At 41.8% G+C, this 24,692-nt stretch overlaps 1 protein-coding gene across 3 annotated transcripts in view; it reads right to left on the reverse strand.

Moving 5' to 3' along the window:
- Positions 1–205: 205 nt before the first annotated feature.
- The window catches only part of LOC112248208 (retinoic acid receptor RXR-alpha-B-like), a 34,893-nt gene continuing 10,406 nt past the window's right edge, over positions 206–24,692 (reverse strand). The window contains exons 3-12 of one of the 3 annotated variants that reach the window (XR_002953200.2): positions 19,326–19,564; positions 13,566–13,728; positions 13,221–13,400; positions 11,212–11,381; positions 10,787–10,916; positions 10,374–10,506; positions 9,785–9,876; positions 5,735–5,840; positions 5,375–5,601; positions 206–5,200 (exon numbers count right to left, since the gene is read on the reverse strand). Coding sequence is in view for 2 of the 3 variants with exons in the window: in XM_024417051.2 (XP_024272819.1) it covers positions 5,439–5,601; positions 5,735–5,840; positions 9,785–9,876; positions 10,374–10,506; positions 10,787–10,916; positions 11,212–11,381; positions 13,221–13,400; positions 13,566–13,728; positions 19,326–19,564 (1,376 nt within the window). In the remaining variant the exon portion in view is untranslated. Of the gene's footprint in view, positions 5,602–5,734; positions 5,841–9,784; positions 9,877–10,373; positions 10,507–10,786; positions 10,917–11,211; positions 11,382–13,220; positions 13,401–13,565; positions 13,729–19,325; positions 19,565–24,692 lie in introns of all 3 variants that reach the window. The other 2 variants (XM_024417051.2, XM_024417050.2) reach the window with 2 other exon arrangements.

Here is a 24,692-nt window from a genome sequence, read left to right on the forward strand (position 1 = left end):
GTCCCCCTGTGGGTTTCTCCACTTTGAAGATTCCTCCACATCAGCGAGCAGATTTAACCATTCAGCAGATGAACAATCCAATGATCTGATCACAATGCCACACACTGTCTGATGGCAAAGAAAGATAATAGCATAAAAACAAAACCGCTTCATGGGAAAAATCCAGAGGAAGAAATGTGGCCAACTAGTCAGACTCTTCTCCAGTGATTGGAACAGATTTCCCCCCCCCTTTGCTCTGAGACAGAGCGCTGTTCTAATCCTCTGCTCCCATTGTTAGGCCGTGTGTGGGACTCCTATGGGGAAATGACTTTTTGATGGCGGTGGTGGGGACAGTGAGCTTTGCCAGAGAAGGTTTCAGAAGTTAACGGGCCGGTTTCTACTATGTTGACAGTAAAATCTTAGCTGGAACACCAGGCTGCTGACTATTAGGGTTATCTATTTCAGTGGTTTTAAAGATTATGTCTTAAAGGAAAAAGCGCAATATCAAGAGCTAGTGAGATTGTTAAAAGGAAAAAGTTTAATCAAGACTTACACAAGATGATCATCTAAAGCTGATTTATAATGGCAGACAAAAATGGTTTGGAATCATCTGTAAGCTGTAATCATCTCAGTATCAAGGCCTATTCTCAGTGTCCATTTCAACAAGAGTTCAAGTGCTACAAGAAACTACTTGTTTTGAATTGTACAGTCAAATAGAAACTGTTGGTCAATATAATAATGTTATCATAACCTAATGTGACTTGATATGACGTCTGTTTACCCAACACTCTCCTTACCGTACAGAGGCAGGGGAAAGGAAGGCGAGAGCAGCATGGTCAGTCTGGGCTTAGCCAGACGTCTCTTTTTAGTTCATAGAGTGCGTGAACACTGAGGCTGAACTTAACAATGCTGAGAAGGATTCAGACAGGACAGGCAGGCCTCAGGCACACTGGCTGGACAGTCAACAGCCATGGGACCTGAAGTGTGTGTGTGTGTGTGTGTGTGTGTGTGTGTGTGTGTGTGTGTGTGTGTGTGTGTGTGTGTGTGTGTGTGTACAGTGGGTATTGTGGGGCATAGGGTGACCCTGTCTTTCCCAGACATGTTATGGGGGCAATAAGAGGAGGGGGTATCGGTCTTCAGCCAATTTCACACCTATCTTAATTAATCACAAAATGTCATTGTGGAGTATGAAATGATCAGACAGTGGAGGCAGAGAAAGAAGAAGCAACAAGGGTGTGTGTGTGTGTGTGTGTGTGTGTGAGATCTGCTGCACCGGAAAGAGAGTGTGTCCCACCAGCTAGCTACAGCCAGGTCAGATTACTGCTATGTCGTTGGCCTTTGCGCTGATAATCCTGCAATGACTGGCATTTCCCCACCACCTCACCTCAGCCTTCTCACACTTGTCAGCTGTGGCCACCAGCAGGCTGATAGGGCCTGTCAATTAGCAGATAATTGTAGGAGGGACTGGATGTCAGAGAGCCGGGGATCCCGGCAGAGATACATCAGACATTCGTCTCTTTACCCTGGGCTATGATGTTTTGTTTGTGAAGAAGCTCTGAGGGGGAAAACAGCCATGGGGACTGAGGAAACTTGACAAAGACTGGCACATTAGTTAGGGGCTCCCTATAGCTCCTCTTAATTCAAAGAGACATCGCAGTCCAACTCTCTATGAGGACATCAACGAGACCAGAGAGATGGCGGCCGATGAGGCATGAGACAATATGCCCAGCATAAACTCCAGAATTAGGACCGGCCAGGTTGACATTTTGAAAAACGTCCTGTCAACACAACCTGTCAATCTTTCTTATGCATCGTTTCAGGAAGCTGCTGCAAACGTCATTCAAATTGTCCGAAATTGCGGCAACGTCAGTGCTGTCATTCACTCACCAAAATTATGAAATGAACTCTAACTCTTAACTTCTAGGACACAACATCCTCAGGGGTTACATTTCGGTATTTCCTCTGTATGGTTGTGGTTAGGGTTAAAACAGAAGAACTACACAACCTACTGTACTAGAAATGTGAGCAAATGTCTTTAGTCGTCCTCTCAAACAAAATTCTTGACTTTGAGAGGTAATCCGGCTAAACATTCTCAGTCATATTAAGTGAGCTGACCAAAGTCACAGTTAGGTTTCTTTGACAACATTGTTCTGCAAAGATGCTTTGCCTCTTCCCCAATCACCATTTCATAACAGCCTTATCAACTTAAAAATAACACTAATCACCTTTTTCTTTGGGCAACGGAGACAAATACTCCCATGGATATGATTAGTCATGTCAACACACATCACTTCAACCTGAGTGAGACTGAGCCATGTTTAACATTACCTCTAAATTCAATCCAGACTACCAGAACTGGCAGAACTGCTTATTGGACTGCCAACACCAGTAACTTATGATCAGCAAAAACATTTTTAAGGAGTATTATTATTATTATTTTTAAGAAATATTAATGTCAGATTCAATCAGTAATAATTAGGGGTAGAGTTATTAGTGCTTTGAGCTTTCGGAAAAGCAGGATATGCCTTATTAAAAATGTGCCACGTCTTTGGCTGTCTTGGCTGTGATATCCCCCAATTCACTATGCTCCTCCTGTACGAGTTTTGTCAATGCCACTTTGCAAAACAGCAATGTCTCCCTCTAGAGGTATGCATGTAACATAACAGTCTACATATTGCCCTCATCATCACACATACGCATAGCATATTACAGATAGTTGGCATATAGCTTTTCAATAGTAAAACATTTCTTATGATACTTATTTAAACAGTGTACCCTAGACACTGTGCTGACAGAGGCTGTACCCTACACATGATTGGGTCCTCTGTTTAAATAAGTATCATAAGAAATGTTTTACTGTTGAAAAGCTTCCAGGCCTTTAATAAGTAACAGTGAAGTACAAGCTGATGATAAACTTCCTATTTGCACAAGCAGAGAAGGCCATCAGAATCGTGTATACACACCTTGCCACCTTTATAGCTAACACTATTAATATTTGTATTACATTATAAAAACGAACAAGTTGTACAAGACATGGCAAACACATGATTTAAAACTATACATCATTGGGGAATCGACATCATGGGTTCATTGGGTTGAATTGGTGCATGGGTGCATTGCAAAATGTGACATCAGCTATAACTGGCCTAGAGCATGGTCTGGCCTGGAGCATGGTCTGGCCTGGAGCATGGTCTGGCCTGGAGCATGGTCTGGCCTGGAGCAGCATGTGTAAATGGAGCCAGCGTAAGACAACATGCTCTCTAAACAGAACACGTCAAATAAAGACAGTGTACTACATTTGTTCTTGGTTTACTTCCCAGTAAACAACAGTTTGGTGGAGTAAGACAGTTGAACGTAGCTCATGAGACATTTATAACCCATATTCTTCAATATTCAATGTCTATATATAATTATTGTTAAATACCAAAAATGAATGTAGATTACCACTTTAAACGACATGTTGCCATGTTTTAAATGAGGAAAAACAAAAAACAAGATTATTGTTCATCCTAAAATACACTAGTCCTGAGTGGCTCAGTAAGCAATGATGACGCTAAAATACGAACTAATAGATCTGCTTAAAAAAAGGTGGTTGAACGAGATGCAGGCTCTGTTTGCTGCTATTGTTCATTGGTTGGTGGTTATTTCATTTTTAAATGAACTGTTTGTTATAACTGTATCTTCTTTCTGCTTGAATTTCTGTCATTTCTGTTATTCAGGGCTCTTGGTTTCAGCGTGACTCCCTGATCAAATAAAGGTTCAAATAAATACAATTAAAATACATATGAGGTTCCAAAAGTAGTCCTGGCTGCTCAACCTGAATATTGTCCTTCTGACTGAAACAATTCTTTAAAATTCTCTGCCATCTTTTGATCTCCTCAATCATTATTCTCTTGTCTGTCTTCTGTTATGCATGGGCTGGGAAATGTGGGTTAGAATTTAAATTACAGTGCCCTTATCACAGTCTAATTATTCCTGGTATTACAGTGTAACATGTATTGCACTTACCCAGTATTACACTTGAATAACGTACGATAGGATTGGTTAGGTTTAGGAGTTATGGATAGGGTTACTGCTGTAAGTAACATTGTAACACATTGTAGCAATGAGTAATTACAACACTGCTCTCTTCTCATGTCCTAATGTACTTGGACAGTTGCATTACTTTTGTGTGATGCACCAGTTGGCGTCAGAGACCTTATGTGTGCATTATATCTATCAGATACTACAGAGAGTCACTTACAGACAGTCCCCTACACCAGGGGTTCCCTACTCCATTCCTCCAGTACCCCCACCAGTAAACCCTCTTGTTGCCCCAAACAAGCACACCTGATTCTACTTGTCAACTAATCATCAGGCCATCAATGAGTTGAATCAGGTGAGTTTGTCTGGGCCTACAACAAAAATGTTTGCTGTTGGGGGTACTCGTGGACTGGTGTTGGGAAACACTGACCTACACACTGACGCATCATTCTATACATTGGAAGATGTTTACCACTGCTACTCTTTGGACATACCAACACAAAGCAAACAGCAGCAGCATAAAAACCCCATAGCAATACAGAAATGAGCACTACATGTTGATATGTGAATTATCATTAGTGAAGACCTTATTGATCCTCCCCACTACAGTTGCATGCTAGTCATACAGTGGAGGCTGGTGAGATGAGCTATAGGAGGATGGGCTCATTGTAATAGAATGTAAATGGAACTGAGTCAAACATGAGGTTTCTATATGGTTGATGTGTTTGATACCGTTCCATTTATTCCATTCCAGCCATTACAATGAGCCCGTCCTCCTATAGCTCCTCCTATCAGCCTCCTCTGTCCTCACAGTGAGCTACTGACTGGAGCCTTTCTCTGCTTGACAAAGTTAAGTGCTGGGAGTAGAAAAAATAGCCTTGGTTTTGAGCTGAAGTTACCTGAACCATTATCCCTGTCAAGGGGTTCCAGTTTAAATGCATTAACCTCATCTGCCGTATATAGTCACATGAGAACATTTTCATTAAGGAGGAGAAGACCAACTACGAGAGCCTGAGGTGGGGGTTACATGTATAGCAGGAGATCATCCTAGACAACGAGTTTGGCCGGACCATGTTGTTATTATCACAGAATATGAGAATGACTACAAGAGGTAGACCTGTCTAAGGCAGGAGGATGATGAGGTCGCTGGTTTGTGGCACGGAGTCTTGATCTGTTATGACAATGTTCCGTGTTGAATCTGAAGCGAGAAGACATTATCATTCATTGTGAAAAAGGTCTCATGCTTTCGGTTGTTTCAGACTCTGGCCCTTCAAGACATTTCACTTTGACACAAAACTATGATAAATACATCTACTGTACATTAAACAAAGCCATAGGTTTGCTGTCCACTAGTTCTTGTGTTCAAACTTACAGTCTGTCAATCAGGCAAATTACCAGTTCTCTCCATTTTGATGCAAGTATTGGACAGACAGTCTTCAACTGCAGTGCTGTTTCGTCATTTGGCGTGGAGCTTCCAACATTTCCGTGAGGAATGTGTGAACGGGTGTATCCCCTATCAGTTTGAAGAAGAACCGGTGCTCCAGAAACCTGAGGCCAATGGAACGTAGGGCTGGCAATCGAAGTAACAGTTTGGCAAATCTGTATAAGACAAGAACATGTAAAGAGTGACTATGATGATAACAAAACTATTATACATCTGGATGAAATGACATTATGTCACTAAGAAGTAGGTTCATCAAATATTTGGTGATGACCAAACAATGACCAATACCTTCCTGGTTGGCCGGGGTATTTGTGTTTACAGTATGCCTCCAGTGAAGCATACACCCCTTCTCTGAGAGCCTCAACCTCCCCTGGGTTTGACAAGCCTTTTGAGTCTACACATATGGAAACAAAACAGAACGTGTTACTGGTGACAACGACACCAACTCTGTGTTCCATCACTTTTAGACCAACACACAACACACATTAAAACTATTGTGTAATAGAAATGTCTGCCCAGGAGAGGGCAGTAGTAAACTACTTAACATTGTACTGGTCCAACCCAAGAGGGACAGAATAGACCCTCAAATGCTCGCTTTTCACATCTTGTGGGGAGATGCCTTGTGTGTTAGTACATTACATTTGAATGGCTTCTTGCATTCTCTGGCATTGTGTTGCCCCTTTGTACATTGAAATGTTCAGTCTTTTTTCCAAACTGATGTTAGCTTTAAGGTTTGGTTGAAAATATGCACACTGAGCGTGTAGCGTTTGAGGTCAATGACGTGGACTTTGAAGGCAAATATTATCAGACTTATGAACAGTCTTATGTACAGAGAAACCAGCAAAAAGATTTAAACGGAAGATTTTCGTTTGACAATGGCCTATAAATGAATGCATCACAGCAACTAAACTGAGTGACTAGGGGGCAGTATTTTCATTTTTGGAAAAATAACGTTCCCGTAGAGAACGGGATATTTTTTCAGGACAAGATGCTAGAATATGCATATAATTGACAGCTTCAGATAGAAAACACTCTAAAGTTTCCAAAACTGTAAAAATATTGTCTGTGAGTATAACAGAACTGATATTGCAGGCGAAAGCCTGAGAAAAATCCAATCTGGAAGTGCCTCATGTTTTGAAAGCACTGCGTTCCAATGCGTCTCCTATTGAGCAGTGAGTGGGCTATCAACCAGATAACTTTTTCTCCGTATTCCCCAAGGTGTCTACAGCATTGTGACATAGTTTTACGCATTTATGCTGAAGAATACCCGTAAGCGGCTACATTGCGCAACTGGTCACCTAATGGCTCCCAGAGTGATTCTCGCCATTAGTAGGTAGCCATTATTCCAATCGTTGTCCCGGTGGATATATTATCAAATAGATATTTGAAAAACACCTTGAGGATTGATTTGTTTGCCATGTTTCTGTCGATATTATGGAGCTAATTTGGAATATTTTTCGTTGTTTTCGTGACTGCAATTTCCGGGTGATTTCTCAGCCAAACGTGAAGAACAAACCGAGCTATTTTGCCTACAAAAATCATCTTTTTGGAAAAAAGGAACATTGGCTATCTAACTGGGAGTCCCGTGAGTGAAAACATCCGAAGCTCATGAAAGGTAAACAATTTAATTTGATTGCTTTTCTGATTTCCGTCACCAAGTTACCTGCTGCTAGCTGGACAAAATGCTATGCTAGGCTATCGATAAACTTACACAAATGCTTGTCTAACTTTGGCTGTAAAGCATATTTTGAAAATCTGAGATGACAGGGTGATGAACAAAAGGCTAAGCTGTGTCTCAATATATTTCACTTGTGATTTTCATGAATAGGAAGATTTTCTAGGAATATTTATGTCCGTTGTGTTATGCTAATTAGTGTCAGTCGATGATTACGCTCCCTCATGCGGGATGGGGAGTCACTATAGGCTTCTGTTTATATTAATCCAAACCATTTGAGGTGTAAAGTCATTGATATCAAGTCTTACGTACTGAACTGAATACAGTATCTTAGAAAACGGTTGCCTTTCACACACATACTAATGATGGCCTATAGAGTGCATTCGGAAAGTATTCAGACCCCTTGACTTTTTCCACATTGTTACGTTACAGCCTTATTCTAAAATGGATTACCTCACCAATCTACACACAATACCCTATAATGACAAAGCAAAAAAACATTTTTTTTAATGAGTGTAAATGTATAGAAATAATAAACTTAAATATCACACTTACATAAGTATTCAGACCCTTTACTTTTTTGAAGCAACTTTGGCAGCGATTACAGCCTCGAGTATTCTTGGGTATGACTCTACAAGCTTGGCACACCTGTATTTGGGGAGTTTCTCCCATTCTTCTCTGCAGATTCTCTTAAGCTCTGTCAGGTTGGATGGGGAGCGTCGCTGCACAGCTATTATCAGGTCTCTCCAGAGATGATCGATCGATTTCAAGTCCGGGCTCTGGCTGAGCCACTCAAGGACATTCAAAGACTTGTCCCGAAGCCACTCCTGAGTTGTCTTGGCTATGTGCTTAGGGTAGTTGTCCTGTTGGAAGGTGAACCTTCGCCCTGAGGTCCTGAGCACTCTGGAGCAGATTTTCATCAAGTATCTCTGTACTTTGCTCCGTTCATCTTTCTCACGATCCTAACTAGTCTCCCAGTCCCTGCAGCTGGAAAAACATCCCCACAGCCTGATGCTGTCACCACCATGCTTCCCCGTAGGGATGGTGCCAGGTTTCCTACAGAAGTGACGCTTGGCATTCAGGCCAAAGAGTTCAATCTTGGTTTCATCAGACCAGAGAATCTTGTTTCTCATGGTCTGAGAGTCCTTTAGGTATCTTTTGGCAAACTCACAAGCGGGCTGTCATGTGCCTTTTACTGAGGAGTGGCTTCTATCTGGCCACTCTACCATAAAGGCCTGATTGGTGGAATGCTGCAAAGATGGTTGTCCTTCTGGAAGGTTCTCCCATCTCCACAGAGGAACTCTGGAGCTCTGTCAGAGCGACCATCGAGTTCTTGGTCACCTCCCTGACCAAGGCCCTTCTCCCCCGATTAATCAGTTTGGCCGGGCGGCCAGCTCTAAGAAGAGTGTTGGTGGTTCCAAACTTCTTCCATTTAAGAATGATGGAGGTCATTGTGTTCTTGGGGCCCTCCAATGCTGCTGAAATGTTTTGGTACCCTTTCCCAGATGTGTGCCTCGACACAATCCTGTCTCGGAGCTCTACGGACAATTCCTTCAACCTCATCACTTTGTTTTTTAGCTCTGACATGCACTGGCAACTGTGGGACCTTATATTGACAGGTGTGTGCCTTTCCAAATCATGTCCAATCAATTGAATTTACCAAAGATGGACTCCAATCAAGTTGTAGAAACATCTCAAGGATGATCAATGGAAACAGGAAGCACCCGAGTTCAATTTCGAGTCTCATATCAAAGTGTCTGAATACTTATGTAAATATGGTATTTCTGTTTTTTATTTTTAATACATTTGCAAAAATGTCTAAAAACTTGCTTTCAGTTTGTCATTATGGGGTATTTTGTGTAGATTGAAGAGGAAAAACATTTGTTAAATCCATTTTAGAATAAGGCTGTAAAGTAACAAAATGTGGAAAAAGTCAAGGGATCTGAATACTTTCTGAATGCACTGTATTGTTGATAGTTTAGGAGGAAAGCAAAACATTAAAGTGGTTCAGGCTTTACATCACACACTACATTTGGAAAGTAGGCCATCAAAATCTATTCCTCTTAACAACCTGATTAAAATGTGTTAAACAGAGACCAGGCATTTACTTCATATAAGCACACACACACACACACACACACACACACACACACACACACACACACACACACACACACACACACACACACACACACACACACACACACACACACACACACACACACACACACACAGGGCACACACAGGGCTACTGGAATTGTATTAGAGAGAGCCTGGTTTATACTAGGATGTTGGTGTGGTGAATTAACATTAAATATAACCCTGCTCTATTCACCTCATTTTATATGGTGCTTTATATATTTTATATAGTGATTTATATATTTTATAGTGCTTTATATATTTTATATAGTGCTTTATATATTTTATATAGTGCTCTGTAACACTATCATACTGTCTTCAAATTCCTCCCCTTCACATTTACAAATGAATATGCATTGAACAGGTATATACAGTACTATATCAGTATTACTACTGTATGTAAACAACGCAAAACAACCTTGACTAAGAATAGGCCTGAAAAAACAGTCTTTGTCCCATTCATGTACAGTACAGCTTGATGAGTTGCTATCCAGGATGGAGTATGTGATGTACAGTAGACCTACCTGGGTTGAAGAGAACGATGGCTCGAAGGCACCCTAACTCAGACTTGTCCATCTGCATGTCTCGCATTTTCGACACAAGCTCAGTCAGCACTCTGTGCAGGTAAAACAAGCTACTTTAATATACTGACAACATTCCTCTGATAGCCTTGGATGTATCGCTGTTTAGAATTCATGGCCCCAACAACTCTTCCGAGACAAAATATTCATAGATTAATTCATCACTCTGCAAGCATCACAAATGCACAAAATGTTGCATGTCAGATGAAATCTGAGGGAAATATTCATGATCCTACATCAAACCTTCTCAAAAGGTTTGGATTCGAAAGCATGCAAGCATAATTAGGCCAGATTTTGCGATAATAAGGCAATGAGCAATGAGCATGTAATGAGCTTGAAAAACCCATGGAATATTTATCAGGAATTGAGGAAAATTGAGTTTGTTAACAATAACACTTTAAATCTTACTTTAACTGTAATTATATGATAGTACTCAATCCACTATAAGGTAGATTATACAAGTATCCAGTGGTACCAATGAATGGACTAACTGTGATGATGAGGATCTGTGAGCCAGGCTGTAAGTGTTTACCTGTCAAAGATGGACCCCACCCCTGCACTGTGGGCGCTGTTGCGATGCAGTTGGAGTCCGTTTGCCAGCAGAATGCTGTCGTTCACAGTGATGGAGCGATGGGAGAAAGAAGCTATGAGGAGCTCATTCCACCCTGAGGGGTAGAGAGGGAAACATCTAACTGGGTCATATTCATTAAGGCATGCAATGGGAAACGTTACAAAACATTTTCCTATGGAAAATGTAAATGAGCATTTCTTATTGGATAAGTTCAAACATCCCCTCCTTGTTCAGGTCCGTTTGGAGCCTAATGAATATGGCCTTGGTAAATGGTGGGACATCAAGTAAAAGGCGAGTAAATCCCAGTTGTCAGAGCTGCTCAGTTTTGATTTCCCCTTACAGGATTGACCACAGCAGACGAGATCAGACGATACCTGCTCTTAGGAGGATGACCTGGTCGTCCAGGGCCAGCTCTGAGAAGTGGGGGATCATCTTGGCCCACTCCACCAAGTTAAAGAGCTGCTTGTCTGTTGCCTGGCATGTATTGGTCACAGGGTGGTTGGGCTGGGGAGACAGAGTGGAAGTCAGGGGGTCAAGAGTTCAGAGACCTGAGCTAGAGGGATACAATGAGCTTGAGTTAAATATGGCCTCTACCAAGGGGACTTTTCTGTGGTGGTTTCTAAAGCAAATTTGAAGAACATTCAGCTTGTGTCTCAGCTATACCTCCCCCTAGGCAGTTAGCATAAGATGGGGGAATGAGGTTGTTTTGCCAGTATGTGATATACAGTGTATGCTACTATATAGTCATAGAGTATAGTAAGTGATCAGTAATAAGTTATATAGTGTGCAGTGAACTCACTGAGTTGGTGGGCACGCCCAGGCTCCCCTTGATGCATGTCTTGGTCTTTAGCTCCACAGCGAGCTCCGCCTCCTCTATCCTCTCCACAGGCATGTCTTCGTTAGCACAACCTAACGAGTCCGCCTCACTCTCGCGCCTCTCCTTGGCTCTCTGGCGCTCGTCCTGCACAGCTGGGGTGAAAGCATTGAATGTAGCTTCTGTTATAGCCAGCCTCATACAACACTGTCCAGGGCCAGCTCAGAGAAGTGGGGAATGCTCTTAGCCTACTCCACCAAGGGGAAGATCTCCTTTTATAGCATGACATTTGATATGAATGGCCTCATGAAGAGTTTATGAAGGGTTCAGTAAGCTTTAAAAGTTATATTTTGTTTACAGTGGGACCAAAGTGTTAATCAGTGGTGTCTCAGTATATGAAACTATTGGCTAAGATCCAATTAAACATCAAACATGATAAACAGTACAATAAGCAGGGAAAGCGTCCGTATTCCACAACGAGAGCTCATTTCTTCACGAGCCATGCCCTGAGGGTAGATACAGGAACTCTGCTGACAGACACTGAACCCTAGACACCGTGATAACAGACACTGTCTCCTAGACACTGTGGTGACAGACGGTATATCCTAGACACTGTGGTGACAGGCGTTATATCCTAGACACTGTGGTGACAGGCGGTGTATCCTAGACACTGTGGTGACAGAAGGTGTATCCTAGACAATGTGGTGATAGAGGCAGTACCCTAGACACTGTGGTGACAGAAGGTGTACCCTAGACACTGTGGTGACAGAAGGTGTACCCTAGACACTGTGGTGACAGAAGGTGTACCCTAGACACTGTGGTGACAGAAGGTGTACCCTAGACACTGTGGTGACAGAAGGTGTACCCTAGACACTGTGGTGACAGAAGGTGTACCCTAGACACTGTGGTGACAGACGGTGTACCCTAGACACCGTGGTAACAGAAGGTGTACCCTAGACACCGTGGTGACAGAAGGTGTACCCTAGATACTGTGGTGACAGAAGGTGTACCCTAGACACTGTGGTGACAGACGGTGTACCCTAGACACTGTGGTGACAGACGGTGTACCCTAGATACTGTGGTGACAGAAGGTGTACCCTAGACACTGTGGTGACAGGAGGTGTACCCTAGACACTCTGATAGATGGTGTATCCTATAAAGTATGCTGTGTGTGTGTGTGTGTGTGTGTGTGTGTGTGTGTGTGTGTGTGTGTGTGTGTGTGTGTGTGGTGGGTTCCTATTCGGGAGCACAGCAGAGGAGTATCCTATGGAGCAAGCTAAATCTCCTCAGGGTTTTCTAAAGCTAATTAGCTTCCGTTAGCTTCACAGTCCAGCTCAGTTTTCATCCGTACTGTGACGGTGGATATTGCCATCCGCCTGCAGCAAGTTCTAGCAGGCTTGTAACTGCGCATGCATGTCGCACGTGGCTAGTCAAATGCCGAACTCTTCATTGAGACAATGCTGAAACATCAATCTATGGGCAAGTCACTTTAAAAAAAAATTAACACACAGAAAAGCATTTGATTAATTACATTTTTTAAAAGCATTTGATTAATAAAATATTTATATCAGTCTTCTTCATCAAATGAAGGGGATGATGTCGCAATCTTTGAGAGAGAGAGAGAATCTGATTTCATTGGTCCTTAACCTGTGGTTCAGACACTTCATTCAGGATAAATGGAGTTAGCCCTGAGTTAGCCTTCCCTGGATCAAGTTAGTTCTTAAGGATTCATTGCCATAGACATCTACCTGACAAAAATGTACAGTACATGACTGGCTATCCCGAGTTGAACTCAGAGTTGATCAATGCTACCTTGCAATCTCCTCAAACCTGCTTCGTAGGATATCCTTTTGGTTGGTACATTGTGGAGGAAGTCAGTCGCGTGTGTTTGCGAGGGGACAGGGACAGTGGAGGAAGCAAAGCAGCATTCTGACGTTGGTTTCACATGAGTGTCTGTCTGTGCTCACTCTTTCAGGTCATTTCCTGGAGCATACCTTCTCTCTTCATGCCCATGGCCAGACACTTCTGGTAGCGGCAGTACTGACATCGGTTGCGTTGGCGCTTGTCAATCAGACAGTCCTTGTTGTCTCGACAGGTATACGTCAGCTCTTTCCTCACTGTTCTCTTGAAGAAGCCCTTGCAACCTTCACAGCTATATACTCCATAGTGTTTACCTGCCAGAACAATACATACAACGGTTTAGTTCTTCCCTTCATGCTTGTACAGTAGAATGACAATGATCTGCATTTTGAGATGAGGGACCCCCCAGCCTGTAGGGCCCTGTATTGGGGATCAGGGAGACGTTGTGGGGCTGTTGTGGGGATGTTTGGGGTGCTGACCTGAGGCGCGGTCTCCACAGATGGCACAGATGTGTTTGTTAAAGGAGAGACAGGTGCATGTGGGCTGAGAAGGAACCTTTAGCACTCTGTTTTGGCCCAGTGGGGGTTTGATGTCCTCTGTGCTGATAATGATGCTGCTACTGGGGATCACTGGGAAGCTGAGCTGGAAACAAGCAACAGAGAGAACAAACAGACAAGAGGATTAGACTGTCAAAGTGGAGACAAAGACGCTCATCTCTCTCATTCTTCACACACACACACACACACACACACACACACACACACACAGTCTCGAGATCTTGTACCACAGTGATCGACAAACACCCTTCAGACAAAACTGTGTTGTGGTGATTCACATTGCATCCCCACGTTGCCAACATCCTAATCTTAGACTGGAGAATAATATGGAGAATATGAGTCCAACTCTTAACAGGTAGAAAGAACAACCACATACATAAACCCAACTCAATTATTTGTAATGAGGGTTTATTCAGACCTCCTCTTAGACCTTAGATGCCAAATATGGACATTTGTTTTCGGATGTCTTGGATTTTGGGGGAGAGGTTGGACATATTGAAGTGCTTTGTTTGTGCGTGGAAGGACCTTGTGAAGATGCTGGAGGATGCAGGTACAAAAGTATCTATAACCACAGTAAAACGAGTCCTATATCGATATAACCTGAAAGGCCGCTCAGCAAGGAAGAAGTCACTGCTCCAAAACCGCCATAAAAAAGCCTGACTACGGTCTGCAACTGCACATGGGGACAAAGCATACTTTCAAAGTTGTGGCAAAATGGCTCAAGGACAACAAAGTCAAGGTATTGGAGTGGCCATCACAAAGCCCTGACCTCAATCCCTTAGAAAATTGAAGTGCTTTGTTTGTGCGTGTATACACTTGGAAATGTAATGAAAACATAGAAGGTCATCGGCAGAGGCTCAGTGTTAAAGAAACTGAAACCGTGTCTGTTGTTTATTTCATATGGACCACATGGACGAGGTTGTCTTCTGGGGCCAAGTCAGAGATCTGTACATGTCGGTCACTCTCCATCTGGCTGCCATGGAGAAGCTAGTTAACCAACTCCTCTGGTGTAGTGTTGGAGGTAGACTGAGACAGCCTCTGAAATGGCACTCTATTCCCTATTCAGAACACTCACTACCTTTTATCAGGGTCCATAATGCAGTACATTTCAGACGCGCCCAAAGGCTGAAACTGGGACCGCAGGATCTTTCTAAATTCACTGTCCTGTACACACTAGACTGTATGCCTCATCACAAGACAGATCAACAGCCCTGCTCATGGTTTATATGACAGAACTACTCATCCTTCCTCTGAAAGTTTCTAACTTCACCTTCACACATTGGGAGAGGAGGGTTCACCATGGGCCACTATATAGTGTTGTAACTTAGATCTGGACATACACCATGTGGTCAAGCTTTTGCTACTTTCAACTGTCACTAGTTTCCTCTCTGACAGACGTCTGCTAAGCCCATTTAGGTGGCTAATAAAGAGCATTCAACCCATGTGGCAGACTCAAATCATAGGTGATACCATGGGGTCAGGGGTCAAAGCCTCTGATGGGGATAATGAGTCTGTATGAGATACAGACCAGACGACCCACAGAGCTTGCTTTACTAGCTGACAAGGAAGCCAACAAGACCAAATCTGCAGGTTTAATATACACACCCTCTCAATTCAGAAGCCAAATTGGACACACTGTATATGTCCCCAAAAAATAAGTCCATTGTTTCCATGCATACCAGCTCCAATTTGAATTAACCACAGGGTCTGTTATATTAGTGGCAGTGAGTAGACAATACCGTTGGAAAGCCCCATGGTTGAGGATCTAAATGAGTCCTTTATATGTCACATAAATGTATACAATTAGGCCTATATGATATTATGTGATGATAACCGTAAATATAACTGTAAATAAAACACTCAGAGTAGACCGGGGTTGGTTGTCACACTTTTTACTCTTCTATGTATTTCTCAGCACCATTATATCTTACAAGACTCTTTTCATTATTAGGAGAAAAACCAAGGTTTTGGTTTGAAATGGGGACCCTTTTTATCCTCAGATCGTATTCCTACATGGAGTTATAAGCCATCAAACACACTCTGTCCACCAGCCGCATCGCAGGGTTGGTTGTCACACAGCATGGGATTGGTTGTCACAATGTTTGCTAGTAGATTCCTTTTATAACATGAAAGAACAAAGCATATAGTCATAGAAATGGCCTTTCTTTGATTGTGTAACCTTCATTTAACTAGGTAAGTCAGTTAAGAACAATGACAGTTATTTACAATGACAGTTATTTACAATGACAGCCTACCAGGGAACAGTGGGTTAACTGCCTTGTTCAGAACAACAGATTTTTTACCATGTCAGCTCAGGGATTCAACCCAGCAACCTTTCAGTTACTGGCCCAACACTCTAACCACTAGGCTACCATATTCCTAAAAAAAATCAACATTTAACACTGTGACAATAACAAATGACATGTTGAGTAAATTGGTGTGTGTATGCGTGTGTTTGCACATGCATGTGTGCGTGTGTGGGTGTGACAGAAAAAATATGTGTGTGAGAGGGAGGCAACAAAGGGAGCTCTTTACAGCACAAAGCACAAAAGAGCTGGGGATTTATTGTACAGTGGCAGTGGCAATGTCCCCAAACAATATGGTTACAATGGGTTGGAGTGTGACAAGGGCGTTTTCATGTAAAAGACTCCATGAGCACTAATATATGTGCACATACAAATTGGTGTTAAATGGAAGCTAAGAGGCTATATATATATACAGTTGAAGTCGGAACTTTACATACACTGACGTTGGAGTCATTAAAACTCATTTTAGAACAACTCCACCATTTTTTTGTTAAGAAACTAGTTTTGGCAAGTTGGTTAGGACATCTACTTTGCCCATGAAACAAGTCATTTTTCCAACAATTGTTGACAGACAGATTATTTCACTTATAATTCACTGTATAACAATTCCAGTGGGTCAGAAGTTTACATACACTAAGTTGACTGTGCCTTTAAACAGCTTGGAAAATTCCAGAAAATGATGTCATGGCTTTAGAAGCTTCTGACATAATTTGAGTCAATTGGAGGTGTACCTGTGGATGTATTTCAAGGCCTACCTTCAAACTCAGTGCCTCTTTGCTTGACATCATGGAAAAATCAAAATAAATCAGCCAAGACCTCAGAAAAAATTGTAGACCTCCACATGTCTGGTTCATGCTTGGGAGCAGGTACCATGTTCATCTGTACAAACAATAGTATGCAAGTATAAACACCATGGGACCAAACAGCCGTCATACCGCTGAAGAAGGAGATGCATTCTGTCTCCTAGAGATGAACGTACTTTGATGCGAAAAGTGCAAATCAATCCCAGAACAACAGCAAAGGACCTTGTGAAGATGCTGGAGGAAACAGGTACAAAAATATCTATATCCACAGTAAGAACGAGACCTATATCGACATAAACTGAAAGGCCGCTCAGCAAGCAACAAGCCACTGCTCCAAAAACGGCATAAAAAAGCCAGACTATGGTTTGCAACTGCACATGGGGACAAAGATCGTACTTTTTGGAGAAAAGAAAGAAAATGTCCTCTGGTCTGATGAAACAAAAATATAACTATTTGGCCATAATGACCATCGTTATGTTTGGAGGTTAAATGGGGAGGCCGAAGAACACCATTCCAACCGTGAAGCCCGGGGAGGACAGCATCATGCTGTGCAGGGGCTTTCCTGTAGGAGGGACTGCAGGAAAGCTTCACAAAATAGATGGCATCATGAGGGAGTGTATTCTACCTTAGAGTACAGTACAGTAGAGTTCAGTACTGTACAGTAGAGTAGAATAGAGTTCAGTACTGTACAGTAGAGTTCAGTTAAATAGAGTAGAGTAGAGTTCAGTACTGTACAGTAGAGTTCGATACAGTAAAGAGCAGTACTGTACTTAAAAGTATAGTTCAGTACAGTACAGTAGACTAGAGTTAAGTACAGTACTGTACAGTACAGTAGGGTGTAGCTCAGTGGAGTACAGTAGAGTTCAGTTAAATACAGTACAGTAGAGCAGAGTTCTGTAGAGTACAGTACAGTACAGTACAGTACAGTAGAGTAGAGTTCAGTACAGTAGAGTAGAGTTCAATACAGTAAAGAACAGTACTGTACCTTAGAGGACAGTACTGTGACAACCAACCCCACATTCCATGTGACAACCAACCCCTGAGACAATCAACCCTGGTCTCCCCTACAGTACATACAGTACATTACATATATTGTTCCCCATTCCAGCATGGTCAGAGTGATGTCATCCAACTTTGACCTTAGAGGTTTATTTTAACAGTGACTGAGTTAGACCACAGTAACATAACCCATATACAGCCTGCAAAACATAACCCATATACAGCCTGCAAAACATAACCCATATACAGCCTGCAAAACATAACCCATATACAGACTGCAAAACATAACCCAGGTGCTGGAGACCAAAATTACAATAATAACAACAAGTAGACTATACAATTTTGTAACGGGTTTCTTCTTCCTCCTCTGAGGAGGAGTAGTGGGAAGGATCGGAGGACCAAAATGCAGCGAGGTATGTATCCATAATGTAATTTAATGGAAAAGGAATACAAAATACAAAATAACAAGAGAATCCAAATGAAAACCGAAACGGTCCTGAATGGTGCAAACACTGAAACGGAAAAATAATCACCCACAAATCAAGGGTGAAAACAGGCTACCTAAGTATAGTTCTCAATCAGGGACAACGATTGAGAACCATACCAGGCCAAACACAGAAATCCCAAATCATAGAAAAAAAGAACATAGACTGCCCACCCCAACTCACGCCCTGACCATACTAAAACAAAGACAAAACAAAGGAACTAAGGTCAGAACGTGACAAATTTGAGTATAAAACATGACTTGCATCAGATTTAAGACTTAATTCATAACTAAAGTTAAATGACAAACATTGGCATTTTCCATAACAACTTCAAGAAGAAGAGTCCTCTATTTAAATAAGTATCATAAGAAATGTTTTACAATTAAAAAGCTTCCAGGCCTTTAATAAGTAACAGTGAAGTACACGCCTATAAACTTCCAATTTGCACAGGCAGAGAAGGCCATCAGAACAGTGTATAGTGCTAACAACCTAATGCTACTGTATGCACTAGCACAGTATAGCACAGAGCTCTGTGTTATGCAACAGTACAGTACAGTACATCAGCTTAAGTGGAAAAAGATATCTAAATGTAGCTCTATGTTCTGTTCAACTATTCTTCAAAAGGAATAACTCGGGGTTTAGTTGATTACACGGATGAAAAATAGAAAATAGCCGTCTAGAAACAAAAAGCCTTTTCATCCAGTTGTCAAGCCCATTACTATATCATATGAATTTGCATGCCACAAAACCTCGTGAGACCTTTTCAAATATAAATGGGCAACCCTGGCATTTCTCAGTTTCACATAAAAGCACCCAGGCCTCAGCTTGTGGTTTGTGAAAAGGTTATCCTCACATTTGGCCGTTCTTTTACACAACACACGTTGCCATCCTGAATCCTAACAGACGAGCTTGTAAAGAGTTTCATTTGGCAACATTTGGTTTCACTGAATCTATAATGGAAACCTAGCAGGCCAGCCATACACCTAGTCAGCTCTTCTCAAGACCCCAACTAAGGAAGGAAAACCAAGTCCAAGGAGCAGGTGATTGAGTGTGGTGTCTGGGGGTTGTAGGTTGCGTTGGAGGCCTTACCTGCGGGCTGAAGCCCATGCTGGAGGAGGTAGAGTGGTGTCCTGCTGGACGGCTGCTGACAGAAAAGGGCAAGGCCAGGCTGGTGATGGGCGAGCTCAGGGTGCAGATGGGTGAGGGTGGAGGTCCTGAGGAGCTCACAGACGATGGGATGAGCAGAGATGGGTGCAATCGGTGAGCACCCATTCCCCTATGGGCGTGGTGTGAGTGGAGCGATGGTGAGGACAGCTGACCGGAGGGGTCTGTGAGAGAGAGGGAGGACAGGAACAAGGTTGATGTACACCTGATACACACATCTCCAACATATTGTCATCAGTGTCGCTAAATTCAAAGCAGCCCTCTTCGGGTGGACATGCTGGTGAACCAACATTTAATTAATCATTATATTGTATAACAAACATGAATCCACTCATATTATTTGATCCCATGAAAACACAGGGCTCAAATGGTTTCTGTATTTTAAATCTGGTCTGAAATGTATATTCAAAGCCTTACATTGCTGATACGCAAGGGGGAAATTAGCGTAAAGTGTGTCCTGAGCTGGTTGTGTTAAATCATTCTAAAAAGAGGACAAACAGACAAGAGGACAGGTATGGACAGGGCTACACTTTCAACATTATATTATCTGTGTGGTGTAAAATGTTTGCAGTTTTTTAAATGATTTCTGAGCGAGATTGACAAAAATAATTTTACCCCATAAATGTTTTAATAATAATAATAATTGGTTTATATTATTGTATTTATCCAAGAGCTTTCAAAGGGATATCTGAGTGATACCGACCAACAAAATCAATGGGAGGCCCCCTGCCGGCAATTTGACAATGATAACAGGGTAGATAGATACTGTAACTGGCTCTAAACAAATTTAGCTATCTAAAAAATTGGCTAATTTACCTACTCTCAGTGACTGACATAACAAGAGGAAAAACTGTGACGCACAACCAAATTTCAAAATTGCACCTTGTGGATTCTATTATTCGAACTCGGAACAGAAAATTGAGACCACGACTGAGAACCCCCCCCTAAATGTTTTTATATTTTTTTATCCAAGGGCCTTCAAAAGAGGGTTGTGGGCTGCCAGTTGCCCATCCCTGATTTTAAACATTCTTAAGCAGGATTTAGTGAAAGGCAAATCTATATGTGTGTGTAATCTTAAAACAATAAATTGACACATTTATTATACATACTCAGAGTATCAATTTAACCTGTAGTTAATAAAACCACCATTTGTACTGCAAAAACCAACCAGTCCAAACCTATTGAAATTCCAATCCATCAAATAGAAATGTCAACACCTCAATTCAAAGTTAATTTAATAGGCTCTGTTACATTTGTTAAATTCATGGCACAAATGCTATACACACTAACATAAAAAACAACATGAGCTTTACAAAAACAATAAAACATGGGTAGACAAACAGCATAAATGTAATTTGTGTCAACATGAACTTTGGTCACATAAATCACTGTGTTAAGAGAGTTTACAAGCTAGAGTGTCCCTGGTCCTTTTTAGTAAGACTGAGTGTTATGTAACTGGGAGTGTCCTTCTGTGAGAATTCTGTGGTTGGTTTGAGTTGTCCAGCTTGGCATGGTGCCCATGTGTGACAGACAGGTTTGGGCTGGGTTTCCCCACCCTCACTACATTCCCCAGTTATTCAGTGTGGGAGATGTGGGAGCTGGAATTGTGAGACCCTGTGAATACCTGGCAGTTCAGCAACTGGATCCTATTCTCCATCTCTGTATTCATTCCCCTATGGCACTGCCCTGGCTCTCTGCCAGCATCACAGCTGGCTGCAAATAGCATTGGTGTCCTTCTCAAATACTTCAACTGCACATGCGTGAATAAATGAAACCAATGGAAATGTCCCAGAAGTGCAAAGACTGCACATCTGGCACTTACAGGTAGGCTCAATCAAACGCTCAACCAATTTAAAATAATAATACTATTTAAACCCAGGTCTGTCCAGCATAGGCCTGCAATCAGCACTACTCTATGTAGGCACAGGTAAAGAAAAATAAGTCATTACATACACCGGATTGTCACACCCTGACCATAGTTTGCTTTGTATGTTTCTATGTTTGTTTGGTCAGGGTGTGATCTGAGTGGGCATTCTATGTTGTGTGTCTAGTTTGTCTGTTTCTGTGTTTGGCCTGATATGGTTCTCAATCAGAGGCAGGTGTTAGTCATTGTCTCTGATTGGGAACCATATTTAGGTAGCCTGGGTTTCACTGTGTGTTTGTGGGTGATTGTTCCTGTCTTTGTGTTTTGCACCAGATAGGGCTGGTTTGAGTTCTCACGTTTATTGTTTTTGTTAGTTTATTCATGTATAGCGTCTTCATTAAAGAAACATGAATAACCACCATGCTGCGTTTTGGTCCTCCTCTCCTTCACCACAAGAGAACCGTTACACGGATAGGTGCAGTGAAATGTGTTGTTTTACAGGGTCAGCCATAGTAGTACGATAGGTGCAGTGAAATGTGTTGTTTTACAGGGTCAGCCATAGTAGTACGATAGGTGCAGTGAAATGTGTTGTTTTACAGGGTCAGCCATAGTAGTACAGCACCCCTGAAGCAAATGATGGTTAAGTGCATTGCTCAAGGGCACATTAAAAAAAAAACACATTGGTTGGCTAGGATATTTGAAACAAACACCTTTTGGTTACTGGCCCAGTGCTCTAACCGCTAGGCTGCCAGGACATGCACACACACGTAAACCTGGGTAGGCAAACAGAGTCAGGGTGGGAAGGCAATGGTGGGACCAACTGCAAGTGCAACCAAAACCTTCATAGAATTGCAACAACTGCAACATATCTAATGACCCGTATTTGAGAGAAATTGCACTACAATACAAATTCAATGCTGTGACAGTCTAATACTACGTTCCTCTATCATTAGAGATTCAGTATGATGTGGGCAGATGGATCCCATGGCAACTATGCATTCTGGATCACCAGTAAATATGATATAGTCGCTGAGTCCACAGATCTGATTTATTTAGTTATTTATGCCAAGTCTTGTTACTTTAATGTTAACACTGTTGAGGAATTTATGACTTCATTTCAATGTGCATCCAGGACTTGGGGCTATGGGCTATTCTAGGAGGGATGATGGGATGGAGGGAAGGAGGGAAGGAAGTAGAGTGCTGTCTTTGTGTAGTATAGTCTAGGCTGGGATTCAAACAAAACATAATACGCCAACATCCCACTGGACTTGACTTTTAAAGTAGTGATGAGGGGAAAATCGATACGGTTACATATTATTTTTGACGATATATCGTATCGTGTTTTGAGAATATCGCAATATTAATTTGTGAGGTAGTTTGCTGTAGCTGCACCAAAACTCCAGTATTTTTCTTTCATAGCTTGTCCTCCATCTTCTTTTCAAATAGGGAGACAATTTGTTTTCAGCCATTTTATTTCCATTATGTTTTCTGAATGGCTCCCTCTACTTCCCTCTGCAGCAGACATATGGTGAGAAATATGTTTGGAACATCTAAACGCAATACATATAGAATTGTGAGAATCGCAATAGATATCGTATCGGTACCTAAGTACTGTGATAATATCTTATGGTGAGGTCCCTAGCAATTCCCATCCCTATTTTAAAGTTGATTTCCCTGACGTGTGTGCTCAATAAGGAAATCGCTATAGAAAGGATTCCCTCCTCTTTCTCTCAGTGTACAGCTCAGTACAGTATCTGAACATCTATCTCATGTGATGTCAAGAAGATTTTAGTATTTTATTAGGATCCCCTGGGGTCCACAACATAAGCCTGTGGCAACCAACAAACAACACTTGAAGGGAGTTGTGAAGGAAATGTACTAAATGTCCGCATTACTGTCATCGTTACTAACCTCCGCTCAGTCCAAATGTATTTTCACTAGGCCACTGTGGGTGTGATGTGGGAGGGTGTCCTTATCACCTGCCTCCATTATATGAACATGGAGTCACATGCTACAGTTACACCCATACTATGAAAGTTATCAACTTGCAGAAGAAATAACCTACTTTGAAAAGCATCAGCAACCATCACCTCTTCAACTCCCTTAGTCTCTATACTGTAGTCTAAAATATCAGTTTTTAAGCAGTTATTCTGATTAAGTCGTGGGAACCGGGAGGACAAGGTTTTGAAATATATACCATACAACATAATACCTCAAATTATGAAAGCAAGTCATTAAAGAGGCAGTGCAGTTAAAAATCATGATTTGGCACAAATATATTAAAATCCACACTACGAGGTCGAAAGAACATTGTGAAATGGTGAAAATTATCATAATGCTCTTTTTGTGTAAGAGCTGTTGGTAAAAAAAATGCCTGGAATTTCAGCCTGTTTAGGTGGGATGGACATGTTGGCCCACATCATGCCATCACAATGTGATCTGATTATATTAGACTTATGACTGTTCTTCTGGGTAAGGGGTGGGCCCTCCTATCAACCAATCAGTGCTGTGTATGTAAATATCTTCAAATTTGTTTCCTAATGACCACATGATAAGACTGGACATTTAAAAGGCCAAAGGAGGCTCAGGGAAATAAACTACACAAAATATATTTTGGAGTTATTTTCATTAAACAAACACATACAAACACACACAGTGATTTATTACAATCACAAAGAATGCATGGGGACTTTAATGATATGTTCCTAGAAAAAACATGAATGGACCCAAAAGGAGTTGAATAAATGGGCATGGCAGAAATGTGTTTATCCAAAATGTGTTTATCCAAAATGTGGATAAATAACCTATTTCATTGAATAATGTACTAAAAGGGAGAGATGGCAGCCAGTGGATGGTTTTGAAAGAGATATAATGTCAGTGGAGAGATTGAGCTTAACTGTGACATGATTCATCCCTAATGACTCCTGGGACTGAAAATAGGGAGGGACTACATGAACTTATCCAATATGTTGCAAAACAGTAAAAAAAATACAAATACGTTGTGTGCCCTAATGAACATGAGTCTGATAAAGACCTGGGATAGATACAGTAGAAGCATCTCCACTGCACGTGCATCTCTCCAACCACCCTCTGCTGTAAGCAGCACAGGCAGACACTACAACATGAATCCTGACCCCCTGACATCACCATAGCAGTCTAAAGAGGGACATTGTACTGTAATTGTTGTTGTACCCACATAATCCAATAGAACATCTATTGTTATATGACGCTTATACCACATACACTTGCCTCAGTGTTTCCCCTTGGAAACATTAGTGTGGGGGTGGGGGTTGGCAATGCTGCAGTTGTAGAGGCCCTCTTGGCCGCCGAGAGACAAAATGCTTCTGTTTTAAAGCTAATTTCCTGCAATTGTACACTTTTTGCCAAAATCAATGGGAGCCCAATGCCATGCCATTTTTTGAATTTTA

The sequence above is a fragment of the Oncorhynchus tshawytscha genome, linkage group LG04, assembly GCF_018296145.1.
Source record: "Oncorhynchus tshawytscha isolate Ot180627B linkage group LG04, Otsh_v2.0, whole genome shotgun sequence".
NCBI classification, from domain to species: domain Eukaryota; kingdom Metazoa; phylum Chordata; class Actinopteri; order Salmoniformes; family Salmonidae; genus Oncorhynchus; species Oncorhynchus tshawytscha.